At 37.6% G+C, this 25,393-nt stretch overlaps 1 protein-coding gene across 2 annotated transcripts in view; it reads right to left on the bottom strand.

Annotated features, from left to right (window-relative positions):
* The window catches only part of VPS41 (vacuolar protein sorting 41 homolog (S. cerevisiae)), a 107,251-nt gene extending 82,393 nt beyond the window's left edge, over positions 1 to 24,858 (bottom strand). Inside the window, exons 1-3 of one of the 2 annotated variants that reach the window (XM_009580587.1) lie at positions 24,834 to 24,858; positions 8,092 to 8,199; positions 5,024 to 5,101 (exon numbers count right to left, since the gene is read on the bottom strand). In XM_009580587.1, the coding sequence (XP_009578882.1) occupies positions 5,024 to 5,101; positions 8,092 to 8,109 (96 nt within the window). In that variant the 5' untranslated portion in view covers positions 8,110 to 8,199; positions 24,834 to 24,858. Of the gene's footprint in view, positions 1 to 5,023; positions 5,102 to 8,091; positions 8,200 to 24,833 lie in introns of those variants that run through there. The other variant, XM_009580588.1, reaches the window with a different exon arrangement.
* Positions 24,859 to 25,393: the final 535 nt, after the last annotated feature.

The following is a 25,393-nucleotide window of genomic DNA, read 5'->3' on the forward strand; positions in this document are numbered from 1 at the left end:
CAACTTGCTGAGGTATCAGCAAAACCAACAGGCCACGGACTGACCTTCAAGCAAGAAACACACTTGCTCCAGAGGCTGGCGAGTGCTGTAACTTTAATAGACCCAAGGGCAACAATACCACCATGGAAGGAACTCCCCTTTAATTTTTCAAGGTAGCAGAGATGACCTAGTGATTTTGGATTTCTGCCACTCAATTAAAACAAAATAAAGAAATGTTTAGTACTACACAGTATGAGACAATTAGAAAAAAATAGCGAGGCCAGGAAAGAAATAAGTGGTAAAAAGAAATGCTACGAGAAGGGGCCTCTACTTAAAGTTTCATTCTTTCTGAAATCCCAGCAGTCTTGAATAGCTCACAAATGTTGCATGCTAAAAGGACTTCAATTTCTTTGCACTAACAGAAGCTTTAAAACACTATTTACATTGTTTTCTAGGCTCATGCATCACCTCTGAAACACCTCTGATGCATTAAACATTTAAATTCCCCCTACTTGTAAAATAGGCGACGTTTCCCCTTCCCACAGAATATCACTGGCACCAGCCAAGACTTCTTACCATTTTTGCTTTAAGCTTGATGTTTATTAGAAGACCAGAATAGGGGCAGGTTTTCTTGCCCTTTGAAAGGTTTTTGATTTGTTACTTAACTAAACATGTTTGTACAGCTTTCTTCATATCTTCAAGTCCTTAATCCACAAGATGTCAGTTGAGGCAATAATTATATTAATAAATTGTAGACAGTCTAAGAAGAAAAGAAAGATGGAGAGGCATTTGGAATTAACATGCTGTGAATCAGTCCTGCATCATCCTTTGTCAGTGGCATTATCAGGCTTTTTCTCCCCCTTCTTGTTGCCTTTTAGTAATAATTTTCACTGCGTTTGACACATTTAATCTCACTCAATGCACTGAACCCTAATACAAGAGAACACCAGTTTGTCAAACATACGTTATTTGAGGATGCATATCAGTTAATCTTAGGCGGCTGACATTGTCAAAGACAGCCACGCTGGCAAGAGCTAAAAACACGCTAGGCAAGGAGGGAAGGGGGATCATGCAAGAGCACAAGCGTGGCTGCCGAGATACCAGCACCACCCAAGGCTAAAGCTCCCAAATTCCTGTCTCTCGGTTATCCCCAAACCAAAAGTCTCCCACACCAGTTTCAAAGCACACATTTCCACTGCTGTTGACAAGAGGAGTTGCAAACCTGAAAAGACTAGTCGACTACCTGGCACAGGATCCAGCATCAGGTATTTTAAGAGCAAGATTAGAGCAAGACTGTTCTGAAAAGACTTTTTAGTTGTCTATGTTAGTTTCACAGAAGCCTCTGTGAATATTTACGGGTCAAAGTAGAGCACATGATTAAGTCTCTGCAGCACTAGGGACAGTATTTGCAATTCAGGATACCCACATTGTTCTGCTGCTATGGACACTACAGAGTGAAGCCCTAAAAGTTTTTTTTAAACAACAACCAAACAAAAAAGCATGTTACAATAGCAGAACTTCTAGGGATGCCAGGCTTTACATTTTAGTGTTTCTTACAGCTGTTTTTAGCAATTTAAAGTGCTAAATGCATTCAGCCTTCAACAGGAGGGCCATCATTCAAAAATTGGCCATTTTGGAGATTATGCAACATACCTGTGCGTTTTCTCTCTCAAAGTTCACAAGAGCTGGAGACATGATAAAGTAATTATGCTGCAAATCCTCTGAGATCAGTCTCTATTTCTGTTTTACAATTTGGCTCAAATCCAGATGTGAGCCAATATGGAAAATAAATTATTTATTATAAAAACAAAAATTCTTATTTCTTAATTTCCAAGCCCATTTATATTATTGAACATGGTTACCTGAGATTAGCAAAGAAAAATGGAAATCAAGAGGACTATGGTAGCAGTAATGGTATTTTCTACATATACTTAAGATGAACTTCCCATTAAAATAAATTTTAAAAAAAGGTTAAAATAAAAACCCCTCTCTCCATTCTGGTTTATTTCACATACTAACACTATTTCACATCTAGTGACTTTTAAAGTTTCCTGTGTATGTTTTGTTTTTTCTATTTACACATTTAAAAGACTTAGATGTATAGAAAAGTAATTAATTTTTTTATTTCCCAACTTGGCCTTAAAAAAAAAAAAAAACCAACAAAAACAAATCCCTGAAAAATACAGATAAAGACTCAAATGCAGAACAATCCCTTGAATTACATAACTGATTTCTTCCAGACAAAGGGCTTCATGTTGCTATCCTTACTATTAATTTCTGCCATCCCATAAGACAGAAAACACCTGCTGAAAAGATTCTTTCAAAAAGAAAAATTTGTAAAAGTCACTCCCCAGGTACTCTGTTTACTGCAAACAATTACAAGATTTCAGTGGTAATATTGCTTGCTCTTTAATGAGAGACTATTTTATTTACTCAGAACAATTTTTATACACTACTGATTTCCAGAAATTAGTAACAACAGATACTTCTCCCATTTACCACTTCAGGGTAAAACCGTATCTGCCATTCCACCAGTGGAAACGCTTCACAGAAGGAATTTGCTCATTTTGGACCCAACAAAGAACCAGAGAAAATACCACTAGAGAAAATACTCTTTGCCCCAGCGCATTTACAAGGAATGCTTTGCATCTATAGGACTTCAGGAAGTGACTCACTTTCTTCTCAAGAAAGGATTTTATTTGGGATTTACAATATGGCAATGCTCTAATGCAAATCTCCTAGGAGGAGAGACAGTAAACAGACATTGGTAGGAGAGAACAGAAGAAAGTCCCCACTAAACATTTTGATAGCAATGCCTCTAGTCTGCAGTCCAAGATCTTGAAAAGTTCAGTTAGAAGGAAAATAATCTGACATATAGCAGCCAGTTCAGAATAAACTGTCTACAGGTTCAACAGCCAACAACATTCATTCAGAGAACTTCTCTGTTTAAGCAGCCAAGGATGTCACAGAGCTGCTTTGTTTCTCACATAGGCAGCCCATTCTGTTCTATAACATTTAGTTCCTTGGAAAGCTTTTCTTTTAAAGGCAAGTGGTCCTAGATCAAAATTATTTTTCTTCAAACTATAAAAAAGAAAAAAAGAAGCACCCTTTCCACCTGATCCATGATATAATTTATCTGTTGCACTGGAGACACGTACGTTACAAAAAGAGACAGGAACATTAAGAATAGAATCCAAGAAACATTTCTTTTTCCTATTCTCCATCTCAAAAAGCAGTTTGTACTCAAACAATAGTTTAAAAAGAAATCATTGCCATCTCTATAAGAAGACACGGCACAAAAATCTTCATCCTGAAGCAGGTCAAGTTTGGAAAAGGGATACCCAAGTAAACACTGTAGAGCAGAAAGTGGTTTATATAGCCCAACTTTAACTTCACCATAAGAAACCACCCTCCCAGCAGGCACTGGTAGGACTTTTTATTAAGGAAAAGCAACGAAAAGAATAGCAGATTTGGATGGGTGGGTATAAAGAGGATGCAGGATTTTGTTTTATCGTCTTTAGTAGACAACAGGTCCCCTTGTTCCTTGCTCTACACCTAGGCAGTGCCCTAAGTTTTTACAGAAAGAGGAGGATTTCACCTTTCAGAACCAGTGTGGGAGAACAGGGCGCTGGTGATGCACTTAGGGAAAAAAATGGGAGTTCTACAAATGAACTCTTCCAAGGACCTGACACAGAGTGGAACGAATACAAGTCTAAGACATTTAATGCCTGACTCAATAGAAAATCTCCACTTCATTTGAGTGAGTCTTTGAGTCAGTCTTTTACTGCAGAGATAGAAGAAAAGAATTCAGGTACACTTTAATCTGGCCTGCCCCAAATGGATTACTTGGGAGAGAAAGAAACTGTATCTTTATCAAGTAGCATACATGTAAAGTAATCAGAACTGTAAGGGAGACACCAAAAGTTTTTCCTCTTTTGAAATGCAGTCAGCATCTCCTCTGTGGGGCTGATGAACATACAAAGTTACAAGAAACAGAAGAACATAATTAGCCTGTCTTTCATTAATACCCAGTAAGGTCATTGTCAATCTGACCAATGCTATATATAAAATTTCCTCCAAAGGTTGTGCCTAGGAGTCTAGGTTTTGGCTGTGACTTTTTTCCCCTGCCTTGCACAACTGCATAATTAGATTTTTCAAAAATATAAACAAAACCTTTCACCCCTCCCATGCAGCTAGCTGTGTCAGCTTTAGAACATACGTTCTCTTTGCAAACATGCCAACATCTTGTGATGGATACTCTGACAAGTGCTGACACTGCTGTGAAAAAACAATGCTTGGCTACCAGATTTTGTGACAATGCCAGGAGAAGAAAAAAAAAAAAATGTAGTTCTCTTCCTCCCACCTCCTGTGGAAGACAGGGAGTTTGAAAATGAGATATTAAAAAACAAAACAAAACAAAAATCAAGAAATATCCACAATTAAAAGGAACATTTAATACTCTAGAACAGAGCTTTAAATTTAGCATTTCATTCATCCTCTAACATCAAGAACCACAATAAGGAAAAAGTCTGCTTCTTCTCCTTCAATCAATACAATCACTTAAGAGTCCAAGCTTCAAAACATTCACATAAAATATTAGCGTTATATATTTGCAGTAGATAACCTGAACCACAAGGCAATCAATCAATTTTCAATTACTTGTGGCAACTAGATAAGATGATAGTGCACACACTAACAACTGACAATAGTCACCTAATGAGCAGGCTCATGGCTTATGGAAGTCACAAGCCTCTGGGTTACATAATTAATAATAGCCATTTACAATCATAAATATGTATTTCCTCCTCTGTCTTCACGAAGAAAGTTTATTATATGTAAATTGAGATGTGCTCATCACAAAACCATCCAGTGTAACTTCTTTTTGCAAGGACCATACACCACCTCTTATGTTATGGGGAGGGAGTTCCTGAAATGCATTAGTAAAATTTCAGGTGTAGCAAGAGCATTAACTTATTTATTACTTAGTGCATCGCAGAATTTTTTACATCCAAGTAGATGTGTTCTGAATAATGCCTATACTTACAACATCAAACTTCTGTGTGATGTTCCCCTGGACATCAAGTAAATAAACTTTGCCATAATGTGTTCCCAGTGCCAAAAACTGTAAAAGAAAGAGACTGATTACATAAACACAAAGACACCACAACCAAAACTACAGCAATGCTAAATGAACTCTGGGATGTTTAGCAGATTAATGATTAGCAGCACTGGGGAAAAAAACCCTACCACCTTCTATAGACAAAGCTTGTTTTAACTGCACCTAACGAGTAAAACAGGGCTTCAAGCCCGTATTACTATGATAGTGCAAGTTAGCTGTCAGAATGAGTCATGAGGACCCTCATCCACTGACAACTAATGGTGTGTCTGCAGTCCGTACACACTGTCTGATAGACTGTGGCAGCAAATTAAAAATGCAGCATGAAAGTAAGGACCAACACAGATCTGAAATAGTTCCTAGATCCTTTCTGCAGCTTTGTTTCAATCATAATGGTTTCCTTTGGGCTTTATTTTTAATTCTCCTTCATTGTTAACATAAAACCAAAACATTAAACACAGCAAAAGGCCACCGGTAAGCCACTGGTAAAATACTGCTGAATTATGGAAGGTCTCTGACAGTGCATTTAAGCACACAGATAACCACTGGGTTTGCTTTCCTTCTCATAGTAACACTCTCGAGGCAAATACACTTTTCCTTGGAAATCTCAGGAGTTTAATTCTGAAAAACAGTAGCAAAATAAAGAAATGTCCACACAAATGCATGCTATCACAAACTTATTTTGATACAAACAGGAAGGGAATTGATTCTGAGAGATCTGCTGTTAATTGAACCATGTGAACTACACCTAAACAGAAAAGGAAGAACTTCGGTACTACTTGATTTGTGACAGAGGTTTCTTTTATCCCCCCCTCCTTTCAGCATTACTCAAATAGTCTAGGCTCCTCAGTTCTCTGTATTTCACTGCATGTGAGCATGCTTCATTGCAACCTATAATGAAATGCTCAAATTTACAGGCACTGCTAAGCGTGTCAGTCAGGCAGCACAATCTTTAAAAAATAACCTTACAGAAAGTCAAGGTTTAAAAGGATTTATCAAAATGGAATTGCTTAAAATGAAATTTCAGTTCAGGCACTTAAAATATGAAGCTACATTAAAAGGAGTCAAAAAAGGGAAAGAAGGGGTTCATTAGAAATTCATCCCCTGCAATGCCTTTCACTCCTGCAAGGTTGCCTTTTTTCAGGAAGAAAAAAGTCCCCCGGGTAAAAAAATCAATACTGGTTAATAAAACATCAGGTGTGCAGACATAACTAGGTATGACTATTCCACTGCACAGGCCTGCTTGAATGCACCAGGTGCCATGACGATTAGTCATCCAGTGCAGACAGCAACCCTGGTGAAAATATGATGCTTTAGCAGTGAAAAGAAAAAAAATAATTCTGGGGGGAAATTAGTCTGAATACAGAAGCCAGATTTTCAGGATTCCCAGCAAAGTTAAACTGCTTTAATCATAGGCATATTTTACATAGTACTGTATAATTTTTCTAATGATGACTCTTCAGCAGGGCTTTTCCGGCTCTTGCAGGGGGAAGAAAAAAAAAAAACAACCAGAACAAAACAGAGAACACCCTTGCAAAACCTATAACCCAGCTTCATTTTTAAGCTCTCTGTTGTAAGAGACCTATTCCTAAAAGACTCCAGTACCTGGCTTCTAACAATATTGATCCTTCTCATAAATAGTGTATCTAGTTTGCTGGAAAACTAAAAGCGCTGGGATACTTAAACAGCTTTCCTGTACTGTCACTCTTTGTGACACTATAGTTAAAGCTGTATCTGTACACATCCTTATAGAAAAATCCTGTTCATCTTTTGGCTTTCAAAATTTACCTGAGGCTCAGGAAAAAAAGGTAACACAAACAGGCCACACACCAGGAGGAAATGCTTGCCAGCTTTCCAAATATCTGCGTAATTCTAAGTTGTCAAAAAACATTTTAAAAAGACTTATTGTTTTCATTCGCACAGTTAAAATACAAGCTTCATCTTAAGAGCCTCTTGAGCCATGGCAACAGTCCTTTGAGTAAAAGAAACACAGCACAAGTCAATCTAAAAATATAGCCAAATAATAGAGATAGATCCCTCAACAGTAACTGTTAAGCAGCTATTACTGGCTGTGAAAAATTATACATTCAGAAAACAGCTATTACATTTTACATACTAATAGTTACTTGACAAATCATTAACTCATACTTTCAGATGCTCTTCAGCATTCCTCAATATTTTAAAATGTTATTTGGTATTTATAAAAGAGAAGAAAACTCAGAAAATAAAAACCTAATTGTTTAAATCACTAAAGAAACATATGAAGTTTCTTACTTTTAAGAACAAAGGAATGATTCTTTGTAAAATTTCTTTATTTGCCATTGTCCATCACTTTCTCCCTTTCATTCTCTTGTAGGTCTCAAACCTACCTAAACCATATTAAAGCATGTGCATTCCCTCCCCTTGTTCTTAACATATTGAATCAGGGAAGGGGAATAGGGAAGTGTTAGTATGACACACACTCCCCCCCCCCCCCCCCCCAAAAAAAAAAAAAACAAACGACCAAATTAAAAAGGAATATTGTAATTACTTTATTCTATGCTGTATTAACAGAAACGTGGCTGTCTTCCACAGCTGAATATATGCTAAGGTGGCCCCTAGCATGATCAAGTCCGTCTTCAGTGATTCAGGCTGTACAAATAAGCACAGTATATGCCAATTTCCTTTCTGAATAAAGGAAAGTTGGGACTGTATCCCAATTCTAGTTCATAAAACTGTTCATAATTAAAATCAAGTGAGCATTTTCCCAGTAGCTTATGTAAACATCCCATCTAACAAATCACTCCACCTTGAATTCTCACCTCATTTTCTCACTGAGAAAGTGTGCACTGTCCAACAGAAGTTTACCATGAATTTTGTTTATATTAGCGTTGGCTTGCACTGCACCTCTAGATTTGGCAGCACTTCTACACAGAAATATACTGATGCATTATAAGCACAGATAAATACATCAAACCAAGCAGAAGTTCTATCTCTGCCACAACGTCAAGTAATACCTTTTCATGCACCGTCATGCAGCTGGCTGCATCCTTCTGGAGAATTTCAGTCACTCCATTAGAAAGCCGTTCATACTTCAGCTTAGGTTCTTCTTCACTCTCATCTTCCTAAATTTTTAAGAGTGTAAGGAAAAGGGAGCACGAGAAAAAAAACACAAAAGCATTTAGAAGTTTATTTTAAATAAAAACAAATTAAAAGATACCCCAAAACTATCACACAGCAACAGGCGAAGATGGATCACTATTATCTCTTAACAACAGCCATTACAATCAAAAGCCAAACTTTCACATTTTTATCATTGGAGGGGGCTTGGGTTGTGGTTTTTTGTTATTGATTTCTCTTTTTACTCCAAAGTTCTGGGTGCAAACAAAGACTGTATAGCAGCGCATCAATTCAGCTGTAAGAGGCACTTAGTTGATATCTAAAAAGCAGGAAAAAATGTACATGTGTACTTTGTTACATAAAGTTAGCCATTCCCAGTTTAGAAGAAAAATATAAAAGGGATGGATATGGAAAAACGGATGATGATAAAATAAAGTGTGCCACTGTAGCCACAATTAACTCTCAGCTGAAGCATGCAGGTTACAAGAAACTTTAAGACCTTTACAAGATGCTGCACCTCTGTAGGAACGATAGAGGCAAAATGCTGTGAACAAAAATAAAAAGAATCCACTAGGAATAAGTTAATTGTATAAAACGCATCAATGGGTTTACGTTTAAAAAAAAAAAAGAGTATAAATACGTTGTTGCAAAACTGTCTGGGAAAAGGATCTGGACACAGCGTATTCCTATGGATCGCCGTATCATCTGCACGTTAGGAACTTTTTCTGGTAAATACCGAACTTCCTCTCTTTTTCTTTTCAAGCATGTTAGGTATTATCACCCAATCACTACTTAGATGCAAAGAAAGATAATGCATCAAATGGCACAGAGTGAGGAGAAAGGAGACTGAGCTAAAAAACACAAGCAGCAAATTCATTGATCAAAGAACACCCAACATGTTTAGCTCTTAAGAAAAGAAAATCCAAGGTGCAAAATGGCTCTCTGGTCATAGGCATCTATCTGTAACAGATGGTCTACCGAAGTACAATGCCAAAGCGAGATTTAATAAGCTTCAGTAAGCCTCAGTTAATATTATACATGCACAGACATACACAAACCCATATATATCCCTTGGTCCTCACTGGCAAACAGTATACCTGCAATAATAGTCTCCTACACTCACTGTAAGTTCTAATGAACACACCAATGTTGAGTGTGTTTCCCACATAAAACATGTCTTTTGTCCCTAAGCAACCAGAATATACCAGTGCGGTGCTCTAGTAAAGGACCGCCTTTACTTCCCACCAACCACTGCTTTCCAATCCCTAGAATAGAAAATAAAAATGCACAGTGTCAGCCTATGGCAGAACTGTATTTGTGCAACATTTTCTTGTAGCTAATGATGTGAAAAATAAATTTGGAAGACAGACATGTTAACATGGTAATAAAACATATTTTGCTTAATCTGCCTTTGGAGTACTAAAGCCAGTCTTTCCCAAGTTAAATATTAAGGCCATTTACTACGCGTGCTACCATCACACACAGTAATATGTACATACCCTCATACAAAACACATAAAAGCCATACAGACCTATGGAAACATTCAATATTTAGCCCCATGCTTACATAAATACGCTGCAAAGAGAGGCCCTTTTAAAATGTTATTTGAGAGATTTATGACAGAATACAAATGAGATTAATATAGGGATGTCAGCAGTCCATGGTGTAGCAGTCTGAAGTGAGGTGTCAAAATGTCCACCAAGAAACAATTTTATTCAGTAAATCTTACACTGAACAAAGTTGTTACTAGACAGAATGACAATGTCAAATTACAGGGCTGTATATCAATCAGCCAAATTCCTTGTGCCTAGAGATCCTTAATAAATGACTACAGGGTTAGAGGGAGGAGGTAAAAGTCAAAGAAAGAAGCATACATGTGGTGGAAGGAGGGTGTAAGGAAGTATGCGTCCATTTTACAGCAATTAATACCTTACCACATTTTATACATTGCTTAAAAAGATTACACTTGAAATGCATGGGTAATCATTGAATAAATTCATAAAAGTAAAAATTGTACTCCAGTCATCCAGTTTTTATAAGATCCCACATGTTGCTAGAGTCTGGACATCAAATGTGCAACCAACGGGGAAAGTTAATTCTAGTCTCTGAGTAGTTTGCATAAAAGCATTCATCCATGGACCATTAGATAAAGTTACTGTAAATAAGTTTTGCCTGTCTTATTTATGAGTGAAAACTAAGTAATTTTTCCTGCACATGGATATACAAAAAAAATATATACTTTCAAAAGTCAGTGCACCGAAGCATTCTGCCAGGCTTCAAAAAAAGTAAATAAAATGATAACTTCAAATATTAGGCACGATGATGTACCCATTTCACGCTTTCTTGACAGGTATCTTTTATGCTAAGTAAAAGTCAAGCTAGAAGGTGAATTGAAACGGGGTGGGGGGACCTTGCTGTATACAAAACAAAATCAAAAAGGTGATTTGCAAAAATACTGCGTCAGATGCTACCTCATATATTAAATGCATTTGATGATCTCTTATTCAGAGTATCAGAGTTTAATAATTTTAAAGGTATTTTTCTATCAGGAAAAGCTTTTATGCAGTCTGAACTTCTAAAGCAAACACAAGCCAGTGTTAATAAAAAGCAAATCAATAATTTTTGTTAAATTTTAATAATCCTGAAAACCTACAAATAGGTAGCCTGAGTTGAGATGACAGTTAGCTGTGTTTCTATGACAACCTAGAGGAATAGTACAAGCCTTGACTTGCAGCAAAGCTAAGATATAAACAGAGTGACATTTACCCCATAGAAGAAAACTCACAGCTTTCCTTTTTTAAGGGGAGGGGGGAGGGGAGGGGGGGCAAGAATCAATTTCTCAACTAACATGGATTTTTACTAAGTGTATGGCACTTTTAATTAAAGAGAAGTCCTTTAAACCATCCTAGAGGATTCTAAACATTTGAAAAGAAATTTTATAGCACTGCTTCTTGTACCACCGCTTAATACTTCTTCTGTATTTTCTGCCTAAAAAAACCCAAAGCAAAACAAGCCCAACAACACTGAATTTTGAAATTCTTGTCAAATGTATTAAGAGAAAAAGAAATATATGGCAGCCTTAAATTCTGAAAGGGACGGAGACCCACAGAGCTGACAGGAGGAAGCTACCTTCGTGGTGTTGTAAAATAAATAATGACCATTTTTCAACCACAGGAATGCTAATTTGAAACTCATATTCCATTTAGTTTTCTACTTGCCTTTTACTGCTGAAGCTAGCAGTCAAATTGCTAAAAATATGCTTTAAAGAACCTCTAAAGAACAGGTATCCATAAACATTTCCTATTGAAAGCACATTTCCAATTGGATGAAATACTCTAAATTAACCAGTAAGACTAATACAAATCCCTTCCTACTAAGAGCTCTTTCATTTGTCACTGCTGATCTCCTGAACTGAAAACAAATTCCTCTTCCCACACCTAACACCTAGTAGGTCTGAAACTCACTACCAACTCTTCTTGTGGAGCAGATTTACAAAACTGAGGAGAGCTGCAAACGTGCAATAAGCTTTCGGAAGGCCAGTGCCACTGCGAGGGATGCTCATATGCCTTTCTGAATGCAGGTTTGGAACCTTCTTCAGATATTCTGCCCTGTCTTTCCCAGCTTTGCCTACAGGAACAACTGCGGTGGAATTGCAAGTAGAAAAAAAAAAAAATCTGAAATCAGTCCTCACAAAGAAAATTTCCAGAAGGAACCTGTGGGCAGTTCCCAGAGTTATTCCATTAGCCCACATTTGCTCCTGCAACAGAGGATCTGCCCACAGGACAGTCTGTCACATGAACTACATGCTCTACCGATTGCGGATACTCTAATTATGTTACGGGCACTGACAGCAAAGTGTCATCCTTCCTGCACAATTTGCCCTCAAAGTTTTTCAAAGCCTTTATGGAAATAAACGGTGCATACATTATAAAGCAAGTGCCCTTCCTCTTTGCTGCACATTTTCCGTCCAGTCCCAGCTAGAATTCCAATTAATATACGTGGCCATTACAGCCTCGTTTACACCTGCAAGTTTTGACCTTGCAAAGCATTTAAACTCAAATACAAATATACCTGAGGTCCATCACTCGAGCAATTTCAAAGGAGCTACACTCACACCCTACTGCAACAAGGCCCCAGTGTCACAGGCCTTCCTAAAAGGCCATGTCTTGAACAAAAAGACAAAACAAACAAAGAAAAAAACCACAGCTCATTTTCATTTTTTTCATGCTTTCTTTCAAGTTCACATCAATTTCAGAGATTATACGAAAAATGTTAAATTAGCTTGTTTCCTCCTAGCTTAAAGGCCGTTAAAAAAGCTCTGCCTCTCTGTATCCAAATAGTTAACGTTTAGGACACATTCTAAAATCTCATTTAAAAAATAATAAAAAAAAAGAAAACCCACTCTGCTGCCAAAGTGCAAACCCAATATTACTGCTAAAAAGTGAGAAGAGGCTACTTAGCAATTTGTGAGAGTAACTTTTTTTGACATTTAATACAGGCCAGATCTTTGGAAACCCACATTGAATCTACTATGAAATCAGCATTTTTATTTATTTAAACAGTCATCACTAATACGCAGAAGAAAAAAATAAACTAGTTAGAGCTCCAGAATTATTAGTTTACAAACAATGTGAAAATCTTCAGTAGAACCAAAGAAACCGAGTCCATTTATTTTGAGTTAAAATAAAGGTTCACAAGAACATCCTCAGTTATGCAAAAATGAATAAACACATCCTTAGTGCTCTGCGGGGGGCAGCTTCACTTATTACAGAAATTCAACAACAAATACAAAAAAAACCTGACATAAAAAGACCTCAAGCCCCAGAATGCAGTCTCCAGGGAGAATTACTTACTTCTCTTCTATATGTACAGAAGCACAAAGTGCAGCAAAAAACCCAGCAAACTCAGTTGCCAAGATCATGTATTACCCAAAGCATAACCATCTCCAACTGTTAATTTTTTTATGGAAATGATGTCTTAATCAGGGGCTCAGACTGGTTGTCTCAGTTTTGTTTCTGAGGGCCTTGTGGGACGGTGGACTGGGAAGGAACTTTCCTCTGCAAATCCACTAATTGACATGGGAGCAATGAGTACTTATCCAAGTGGCTGGTACCCTGCTAAGAAGTGGAATGGGTGACTTCTAACCACACTGCTGACAGATGCATCATCAGTGGGGATTTACACCACCCCCGTGGCCTCCAGGCCATCCGCAAACCCTTCTTATCACCAGCATTGCCTGGGAGGGCAGGACTGCACCAGGGAGGAGGCTGTGCAAACCTCAGTTTGGAGAAGGGGGCCCAAGCAGCACCTTACAAACTTTAGGATAACTGTCACAAGATTTCCATATAACCAAGTACTACCCGACAAAAGACACAGCTAAAATTTTTTTTTAACCTTCACCTCATTACCACACCTGGAAATTGTACCACATGGGTCGTAATGCCTCCTTTGGCCTGGTAAAGAAATGATGATTATTTTCAGTCTTTATCCTCTCCAGTTCAGATCCCAGACCTTTGTTAGGACCTGACTATCTCCCTTCATTCAGGGTCAAAAGATACTGAAGCACTGATTTATTAATGAACCTGACTTTAGGTTTGCTAAACCCCTCTCCCCAAATTCTTCAGAGAAAATACTCGCCTAACACCGAGTCCCTCAGACAAGCAGGTTCACTATTGCATTAATCTGTCATCTTTAGTTCTCTCTACCCAGATCATATTTAGGCTAAATGTGGCCCAGATAATCTGGTAATCCAGATGACCAGACACAAATCTCCATATTCCCAGTACCACTCCAGGAATATCCATGTGCATTATTTCTCACTTCCCGCTTTACCGTATTTCACACAAATACTTTTTCTAATAGCTGTATGCTAACACACTGAGACTTCCCATGTTTTTTGTACCTAAAGGCAGTAATTAGGCCTGACAAACTGTATAGTTTCTCCATCCTGGAAATATTGCTTCAGTTTAGACATCCTTGCTTAGCTAGGACAATGAGCAGTTTCTTCAGCCTGGTCTGGAGGGCAAGGCAAGATGCAGGCACAGCAATTCTTCACTGCAGCTCTGCAGGGCTGGGTCTGCTGATGGGGCTACTCTGGATTTTGGGATGCCAATGGAAAAGGAAACGAGTGACTGCTCGCCACAATGTTACATCAGATGGAGGTTGAAGGGGTGGCCTGCCTTCAGAGCACCCGTCAATCCTGCCTATAATCCAACTATCCAAAACCAACAGGTTAAGGCTCCCAGTGTAACACTTAATCTCCACTTCTAAGACTGCACAGTCCTGAACCCTCAGGAGCAAGAGGAAATATAACCTAGCCCTCCACTAGCCTCCCCCTTCCAAACCTGCTCTGCTTCGTCCCCTGGCAACCCTCAGATGGACCTTTGCTGATGCCCTAACTCCCCTCAAACGCTTCACCAAACCCTCCCAGCCTGGACTCCCACCCCAACCTCAACACCTCCCAGTGTGCCTGCCAGGACCCCCATTTTCTTACTCTTCAAAGCCATCACACCCTCCAGTGGAACCTCACTTCCAGCCAGGCAACCCTCATGGCAGAGCAGCTTTCCTATACAGAGTTTTTAATGACTGCTTACAGCCTGGCATGAAACAGCTGTTCACAAGACACCAGAACCCAGCATGAATAGCTCAGCAAATACACTAAATTTGGATCTAAGGAGAAGCAGAGCACAGCTCCCATCCCAGCAGCACACCCACACCAACTCACAGACACTCAGGGAGACAGAGATCAAGACTGACCACTGAGCAAAAGGATTCGTAAATGCAGACAATTACTGTCCTGTATTTCCACGTCCTCTTTCCATGCCTTAACAGCATAGATGTTCTACAAATACATGGAAGGAAAAAGCAATTTTATTTTACTAATTCAGGGTTCACACATGCAAGTGAACATACTGCCCATTTGCAATACATGGGAATATGGCTAGTGAATTAAAAAATTAAGCAAAAATTCTGCTACAAGTGAAAACATCACATGGGAGCAACACATGACATAACACATGCAGGAGGATTAATATTCTTAAAACAGTTTTAGAAAATATTAAAAGGCAAGTTGTAACAAATTGCTAATGTCTGTTGATGAATTTAAGGAAGTAACATCATAATGTTGCAACACAGTTTGGAGATCCCTTCAACTTCCATCTCAGATCATGTTTTAAAGTCTCTGTATTATTTGGTAATAACATTGAATAGGTTTTTTGTTTTATTTTTTGAGAACACAAAAATGAAGAAAAACTCCTAATCTTTATCTACTAAACGGCTTATCATGCTCATAATTTTAAGTATGACAACACCTTGGTTATACCTGTGATGGAGTAAATCGGCCTTCTCCCCCTCTTCCTTGTTATATTCCTATTTAATAGTCACAAAACAGTCTTCATAAATCCCACTCTTACCTTATGATTGCAGGCATCAGATTATCTATCACTCATACTTTAAAGATGAGAGGTAAAAGCTTTGAACCCCATATATTAAACTGGAATTGGTGTATCATCTATTTGATATAAGAAGGTATCAAAGAATATTTTTGGACATTTGTCCACTTCCCTCTACCCCAAAAGCAAACCTGCTTTTTGTTTCCCGACAGCAACTTTGAGTAACCTGACCTGCATTGTGCATGCGTGACAGCAGCATCTTACTCTTCCTCAGCACCATTTGGAAAGCTCACCCTACTTGAAGATGATGACCAGTTCTGGCCAGAAATGGTGGGAGGAGGAAGGTTTGCCTTTGGAAAGTTTTAGAAGTCAAATTTGTCAAAAGAAGTAAATTACTGAGGCAGGCAAAAAGGCCATATCACTATCTTTGTAAAAGACATAGTTATTTACTCAAATTTCTTCCACTGTAATATCTGACTTCTTCATGTTTGCCTCTGACACTGCCATTTTTGAAGGAAACCGCCCACAGGACAACCTGTTGCCCACCATTCTGATATGGGAGTTAGAAAAACCCCTAGCCCAACTCAGGTTTCTTCTCACAACAACTGGAACCTAAACACTGGTTTTGAAAAATAATTTAAAGAATCCCTATTTCTGATAAGAATAGCTGGAAACTCAGAACACAAAGATTTGCCAGAATTTATGTTTTCATTGTTGCAAAAATAGTAGTGGATTGTTACTTTGTATAATCAAGAAACACATAAAGTGCAATTTAAAAGTCCATTCCATCCTTAAAACTGTAACACCTCAAAGTCATGTATTAAAGATCTTCAAGTAGATCTGGCCATATTTGCTTTCTAAAGAAGAGTCCTGTGTTCTAAAATGATGCAAACACCACACCTTCCCTGCTGCCCATTTCTAGGTCTTACCCTGTCTTCTTTTATAAGAAAAAACAAATCCAAAAGCAAACCAGAAGAAAGCACTCCGTCCTCCGCAGTTTTCGCAGATATATCCACTTGTGCTGAAGAAACAAGTGACACAGAGCAAACAAGGAGAATTACAGTAGAAGAATACATAACTATTGCAAAGTGCAGATTCATCATTACTGTTTCTCCATCCCTAGGATACGGTTTCCAGACTTCTCTTCCTGTCTCAATGATAAAGGGACTACCTATGCTATTTTCAGGATTAGGATCCTGACTCAATTTCTCTCAATGCAATCAAATCTCTAACGCTAAAGGGATGCCAAGAAAAACTCAGACTAAGGCCTTTAATCTTCAAAAGCCCAGTTTGCTAGGTAGTGCACAATTTTATTGCAAGTTGTTGTTTTATTTACTGTGCTGAATTTAAATATTGACCACTTTACCAGACCCTCTGGAGACTAAAACTTACTGAGAGAACATAAATCTCTTTTCCTCCATTACTTAAATAAAAAGTTTGTTCCTACAAGAAAATTTTAACAAAGCAGAAAAAATAAATTAGTTGGTTTAAGAATGAGAATAACAAAGAGCATTTTATCTTGAAGTCACTGGTTCAAAACCAGGTAAAGCAACAGTGAGTAACAGCTAGAAACATCTCTGGTCTTGTTTATTAGCCTGCTTAGCCAAAATTTGGGGGGGGGGGGAAAGAAAGGGAAAAAAAAGAAAAGGAAAAAAAAAAAAGAAAAAATCTCCCAAACAATTTCCTATAAAAAGAGAGCCATATTATAAAATTACTGATCTCAAGTGACAACCTGGGTAGTAACTTCAACAAGGATGCAAATTACTGAGGCAGGCACAGAGGACATATCACTACCTTTGTAAAAGACCTGATTATTTACTCAAGTTTTGTAGAACACTTGCAGGACAGTGTGGAAGAGCACAGCTGCTCTATTTTGAACTCTATATAAACCCAGGCTTTGTGAGAATTAGTATAATTTGGAATAAATGTTACAATCATTTGGAATAAATACTAAAAACCTATTCAAGTTTCCAACCTGTAGGAGAATTAGTTTCTATTCTGCAACTATTGCTACACGAAACAACAAAAGGCATGAAGACTGAAATTTCTAAACCATGAAAACACGTCTGTGACTTACGCTGCTAAAAATATTTTCCCCTGATTCTATGGTGAAAATACAATAATGTTAGCTCAGTGAAGGAAGTGAAGTGAATAACCTCCCATGCAATTCCTTTATGATTCCTCATAAGGCAAATCACCAATACTTTCCCAGTATCTGGCTGTAAAATTGGCAAATACAGATTAGAATGGTAAAATTTCACACAGCAGTTTTCTGTTCTCCCCATGCATTTTCTGCAGGGATTTATCTAATACCTTGACCTCTTTGGGAAAATGCAGATACACACCAGGAGCAAGGAATTAAGATGATATGGCTGCCTGTGAATATGTATCAAAATGGGCTGCATTCACAGTATGAAATGACAAATAGTCGAAAGGCAAAGCAGAGAGCATTTTATTTCTTTGCAAAACTGTTGTGGTATACAGAATGTCACGCTATATTTGCGGAACACCAAGTGAAGATTCACTCCTACAGGTTTGAGGGAGCTGGGCACCAGCCAAGTTGTGAAGCAGAAGTAACACACAGATGACATACTGCACATGAGCAATCATCATAAATGGCATGTTAAAAAAATAGTAAAAAGTCCATATAGTACAATTTGGTTTGACTTCAATTCCCATCAATTTATTTTATTTTACTGGTAGTTTTGTGCATGGCAAAGAACACCTGAAAACTTTCAAATCCATTTCAGTGTTCAAAAGCACAGGATCAGTCCATCCACATCAAGTGCACCATACAGAGGCAGCACAGGATAGGCTGTTTTATCTTCCACGTCCAAATCCAATTCCAACACTGAAAAATCCAAACACAGTTCAAATCTCAATGAAACTATACATTTCTACTTGTATTTTTCCTTTTGCTGAGTAAGGAACTTGGGCAAACATTTGTTTCCCCCATGAACACTACTCAAGCAGCCCGGTTGCCACCTTGTGATGTACTGCATATGAAAACTGTACAGTGCAGTTTTGGGAACAGTAGTTTTTAAAGTTCACCCGCTCACCACAGTGGAAGAGCTAGATGGTAAATAGACGAATCTCCCTGCTACTTTCCTTCTTCCAGCCCAGAGTGTTATTCCACGCAGATGAATACATTTAGTATTTTGGAAAGCCACATCTGCGTACTCTGTTAACACACTAGCTTTGCAATTGCATTTAATTTATGTAGCACGTACAGCAGCATTTTTACTTTTTATGTATTCCACAACACACAGATAGAACAGGCACTTCTGATTAATATTAATAGCTCATTAAATGAAGTATCTAATTTTCACTCAAAACCAGAAGATATTAAAAGAATATAGCAATAATCCATTTTTCCTGCAAGTCAATCCTCTAACGATGTATATTATAATGTTAGTTACCAGTCACTGCAAACTTGTTTTTCAAATTAATGTATAAAAAGATTCCATTTAAACTTCAATAAATAATTTACTATGCTCATCCTACTGACTCAAATTGATAAATTATTTGCATGATACATTTTCTCATTAATAAGGAGGAGAACTTTCTATTTGGAATTTATATCTCTTTTCCTTCCATTCTCTCCATTTAGAAGGCCAATTTCACTTAAAGCCATGCAGGGGGAAGCAATCCCTCTTCAGATTGGTCAGCTATGTGAAACAGAATATGCTTTTTGAGCATTTTTCTCCCATTTTTATATTTTTAAAACAACTGGAAGAGAAAAATGGCAACCTAGTGTAGAGCTGTTCAATAATAAGGAAAAGAGGCATGATGAAAAGAAGTACTTTGCCAAAGGTCATACAGGAGACAAAAAAAAAGGCAAGGACTGAGGTACAGTAGCAAAATCTACTTTTCAGCCATCTATTTTTTGTTGCAACGGTGATGCCCCTTCAAAAGCTACTAGCCACAGAAGAGCTCACTTCTTCCAGCTCAATGCTCCACACTCCATGTTAAGAGAACATTTTGATGGAAACAGAGTATGACAAGGAGCCTTTTTTACCAGATGCTTTATTTACTTGAAATGATTTAATTGCTTTGACCTAATCCAGACCTAACCTACAAGGCTAAGATCTGGAGTGCACTGAAAAGGAAAAGAAAACATCAAGGCTTTTTAGTTGCCTCTTTTTAAGGCTTACATGTTTCCTAACTGTGTTCTTGCTCTGATCAGTTTTCAAAACCTTAAAGAACAAAACCACTATCAATTTCAGTGATAAAAGTGTATCAGTGAGGGATATTTCTAAACCACAATAAATTGTTTGAGCACTAGGTTAACCAAGAATTTCTACAATACTTTCCTCTGTACAAACTCTCACAGAATTTATTAATATAGTGTTTAAATAACTAAAAGAATAAACTAAATGAACAAACATATCCCTTTCACAGGGTACCAGTGATCAAAGATCAGAAAACAGGCCCAAAAAAATGAAGACCAGGAGATATAAAAACGGAAGTGCTAGAATGGAAACATACGCAAACACTGATGACTAACACACAAAAGCACGTAGTAAAAAAACAGCAATGCAAATATTAATGCAACTTTTTTTTAAAAAAAAATATTTTTAGTAAGTTTTTGCAAAAAATGAACACCTGTACCCACCTGCCTGTTTTTTTTTTTGGTTATTTCCTTTAACAGGCCAACAATACAAAACAAAAAATTTACCCTGCATGCAGCACCTACAAAAAAAAAAAAAATCAGTGAAACTCCTTACATAATCTCAGGATCATTTCAGGGGACATAGCACTCATTTTGATTCCAGTGACACTTGTTCTTGAAAAGGTGGTCCCTGTAAAGAAGATATGTACTGGACCAGGGCAATCCGCCCATAGGCCCAGCAGTAAATTAGAAAGGAGCAGAAAACTTTAACAAATAACTAACCAAATTCCAGGATGATAACTTAGCTTTGATTCCTTTATCAAGTAGGAAGATTCTGTTTTTTGATACATCATTATTTTAATTTTAACAGTACCTCACACTCAAAAATAGGGTTTGAAACCCTCTCTTTACTTCTCACAGGTAGGAAACTATTGCTCCATTTTATGGGGGGGCGGGGCGCGGGGGAGGCACGCAGGCAAGAAAGAGGCAGAGCATAATTAACCTGTACATGAAGTCTGAGGTTGAGACAGAAGCTGTAGGTCCTGGGACCCCAAGGCACGGTTCCAAACATTCTTCTGCTACATGCAAGTTACCTGAAATAACTGTTACTAACTTACGCAGACCCGCAGTTTTCCAGGATGCTATATACGCTTTTATCAGTACAAATTAAGTATCAATGGCAATGTTTTGTGTGCTACATATACAGTGAAAACACAAGTAACATTCATCTGACCTCACAAGATTTCATAGTGTAACATAATGAGTGGTGACTCTGCCATACTGTGCAACTACAACACACTGTAAATAAACACACTCTATAGCAATACAGTGCAGAGCAGCATGGAGGTTCAGGGAGACTCAAGCTGACTCTTTAATAAGCTTTCTTTTGAATTAAGAGATACAAACCCAGTTCCTCTCTTTATAGAATGCAAGTGATTCATGGGTACATTTCGCAATACATGCTGTTGTGCGTGCTACTGTACTCTAGTTATCCCTTGTTTTCAACTAAAGATCACTTGTTTTAAATTAAAATAAAAATTTGTTTAAATCACTCCACAACAGTCCATTATGTAATATAACAGGATTCTCTCATTAAAAGCAAAACTTTCAAAGACAAAACTACAAGCTGAGCAGCAGCATCAACTCAAATGCAAGAAAAATATCATTGTGCATCTCACCTTACCACCATGTTGCACTGCTACTGAAGAACGTTTAACTATTTACTTATACATTTATTAGCATCATCTTTGCTAATTGGCTGGCAAAATATAAGTATCTGCCTGACAGAAAACAGCTCAACTGAGAAAAGTAAGATTTTGCAGAAACAGATATATCACAAGGAAGAAAATTAATTTGAAAACAGAAATTCACATTTAGGCTGTACATAATTTATGCAGACTTTTTTCCTCCACAGTTTACAAACAGCCAAAAGTCAGATTACTTTGTTGTCTATTTTTAAGATCTCATCAAATATGACAGTCCAAACATGTAGCTCCAGATGCTGTAAAATAAAATTAAATAAGCCAATGAAACCACACCGTACTAGGACTTTTCAGCCAAACAAACCTGCTCAGGCTCAGCCCCAAATGTAGCATATTTGTAGGTTTGGGTGAAGTAAAGCAAATATACTTCACAAGCACAATTAAAAAAAACAAAACCAAACAACCAAAACCAGAAGATACAAAAAAGAAAAGAATTGTGCTTCAAGACTGCAGTAGAATTACTTAGCAAACCAAGTAGCTTTTTCTCTTGAGAAGTAAAAGACTGTGTTAGATATACTGTTTCCTCATTATATCATGGTAAAATATATAGCAGTCTGTCTATAAGAAAAGAAAAAGCTTGTAATACCCAATATCATATATAAGGATATGAAATAAAAGTGTAAGTTGTACGTAGTTACCAGGAATGATCTATTACATTTCTACAAACGCTGACACAAGTAACTACCACTATCTCCACACTGAAAGGTCTGCTTAACATCTGAGCACATGCACCGTCTCTGCTAATTAACACCTCTGAATTTTACACATTCTGATTTAAGCAGCTGAAAAGTATTAAACACTTAAGCAGCCTTAGGATCTCAATTTCCTGGGAAGCAAGAGTTGGAACCAAACTTACAATGAAGGGCTCTTAGCTGACGTACATTCAGGACAGACAATTTTTGCAGACTCCCACATTTGAGACCTATTATAAAGCTCTACCACCAAGTCTGTGCAAATAAGCATCCTGGCATTTATTAAAGAGCCTGTCATTCAAAACAAACCAAGCAGGTAGCAAGTTAGAATTAGCATCTTATTTACTAGGAGCTACTAAAGGAATGATGCTAAAAGAGTTGCTGCACAAAAGGGAACCACCGTCTGTTTGATTCTTTATTAAGATAATGGCACAGCAGTGTAAAAAATACGGGGGGAATTTTGTTTACACATCCAGTTCAGACAGGGACATCATTTAATCAAAAACAGGAATTTAAAAATTACCTTCTTCCACAATAGAAAATAATTCTATAGTATAACTTGGATATGTGTCATGTGCCCTCTGAAACCAATAGTAATAATTTTTAATTTTATAGGAAGAATTTAAATTAAGTGCAAGACCAATTGTATATGCAAAAATCTTTATTACTATGATGATAAGATGTCTACAAAGCCCACACCATAAATACTATATTTTTTCATGTGTAAAACAGGACACAGGCTGCAAGGATTAGAGTGTCAGATTCTAGTACTGCCACCATAATTATTCAACTATGAGCCACCCAAAAGAAATCATACAACTTTATGATCGCAAGAGCTAAGAGTGAAGCCATCAGCTCAGTCTTATCTCTGACTATATTTCAAATAATACAAACAAGCACTGACAACATTTAGACATTGTGATTCTACCACCATTTTTGGGTTTTATCTGAATGATCATTAAAAATAGTCTAATGAGTGATGTAAACACTAAGATTGTGAAAATTTTTCACTACTTCCTTTAAGTACATGGTTTCAAAGTTTCACTTCATCAGCTACTTGTGTAGTGTCAAGACACTACAGACTGGACTTACTATTCAAAGACAACTCATGGAAAGCATTTTCATAGGCATTAGAATGACAATTGGATTGTTCTTTAGATCCAACATCTACATTCTCAGTATGAAAATTTCCTTTTCACTTCTCTATACATGTGAAATTAACATTAAAAATAGACATCAACTTTAACAAAGGTCTTGTTGAAATTGTATGACTTTCAATTTTTTGAAAGCTGCATGATGCCTCGTTTTACTTAAGGTAAAAACAAACAAAAGCCCAACAACCTAGCAACCCATTTATGATTAATTCTGCTGTAAATACTTATTTGCTATGGGCTGAAATGTTGAAAGGCCATTAAAAAGGCCACTAAAACAAGCTCTCACTTGCAATAGGCTTTAAAGGAAAAAAAAAAAAAGCCTGGGCAGGTAAGTATTGGTGTTCACGATGCTGTGAATGTCAACCCTTAAGAGGATTACTATTCTACTAAATACTGAGTCGTTGCACAGTCACTGTCTGTGTGTGCTTCACATCACAAAGCAACATCCAGAATGAAACCATTTTACACTGGGCAAACAGTCCAGGTGGCTGTTCCACATAGCAACATTAAAGGGCCAAAGAAATCCCTGCTTCTCACAGTGCCACTGCAGATAGCTACTCATGAAAGGCAGAGGGAAAAAAACTATCCCACAAGAAACAAAGCCACCATCCTCTGCAAAAAGATTTTTTCAAAATCCACCACTGCAGTTTCTGCAGTAGCCACCGTCTTGGAAATCAGGATTTCTGCCTGGTTAGTGCTTAAACCCAGATCCCAAGCATGAAGATTTGTCCCTAGGTAAAGAATAGAAAATCTTCCTAACAGCAAGTCCATTAAAGTTTTGGAAGTCTAGGAGCCACTTTCATTTAGATACATAATGGCTGAAAACACTTTGTCAAGGTAATACCCTGCTCTGTATCATCTGTCCTTGCTGGTGGCCACAACTGAAGCTGCTCAACCACCCTTATTTCTTCCTTCCTGTAGCCATCCTAGACCACACTAAAGTCAAGTATCTCTTTCCAGATCTCTTATGTTTCCTTCAATGATGGCAGGTTTGGAGATAGTACACTTTGTTTGGGGACAAATTCTTGATCCCTCTGTAGCTCCCTTTCTCTCCTCACCTCTGGACCACTTTTTCCAGCACCTACAGCAGGGTAGGCAGACCTCTCCAGAACATGAGACAATTTATGACAAAATGTCATCTCAAGCACAGAAATGACCATGACTAAATGTAGACCACGAAGTTACTTAATAACACAGGAATTACTTGAATGTAGTATTACTGCATACATAATTATACTGACAATTAAATTTTCATTTGATCAAAACAGAAGTGCATCCACGTGAATTTGTCTCAACATAAGTCATTTTACTATAATGGGGGGATTGTGTATTTTTTTGATATATAAAGAAGCTTCTAATAGCAAATCACAGCTCCTTTTTAATAATTTAAGCCCAGCTTAACATTCCTTGCTATATAATACCAGCAAAGCTTCTAAAAACAACCAGTGAGGTAGTATTTTTCCCTCCATACTGACAAAGAACTAGCACTGACACAGATTCAAGTATGAAGCATTTTAAGCAGGCTTACCTCAGATTCATCTGTTGATTCCTCATTAGACCTGCTTTCCTGAAAACGACACAAAGAACAAAGGGAAAATTAGCTAAGCACATACATAACTGAACAGCATTACCCCTTCTAAAGTACTTTTTTAAGCTTTATTAAGAGACAGAAGACAAAGTGGAAGCAACTCAAAGTTCAGAGTTTCCATCCTTTCCATTCATACCCAACTTGTGCTTGCACTTGCAATCTAGGACCACGCTGGCACTCAGTGGCACTAGTTGACTGTGATAGTATTGTCAGTTACCCTAAAAGAGAGAGCAATTGGATCATTTGAGAATTTCTCCCTGTGAGAGTTTCCCTCCTTCCAGAAGCAGTAGCAAGTTTTGCAAAGCAACTGCCCATGTCTTGACTTGCAAGGCAGAATAGCATTCTCAAGTTATCCACAAACTTTGGTATTCAACTATTCAGTAGTTAATATAGACTTATTTTAAACTTAAATAATTCCAAACCATTGTCCATAGAAAACCAGCATTTAATTACTTTCTCGTTCCCATCCCATATCAATGCAAGCCATGTGGCTACCTCTT

Source organism: Fulmarus glacialis, unplaced genomic scaffold (assembly GCF_000690835.1).
Source record: "Fulmarus glacialis isolate BGI_N327 unplaced genomic scaffold, ASM69083v1 scaffold7556, whole genome shotgun sequence".
In the NCBI taxonomy this organism is placed as follows: Eukaryota; Metazoa; Chordata; class Aves; order Procellariiformes; family Procellariidae; genus Fulmarus; species Fulmarus glacialis.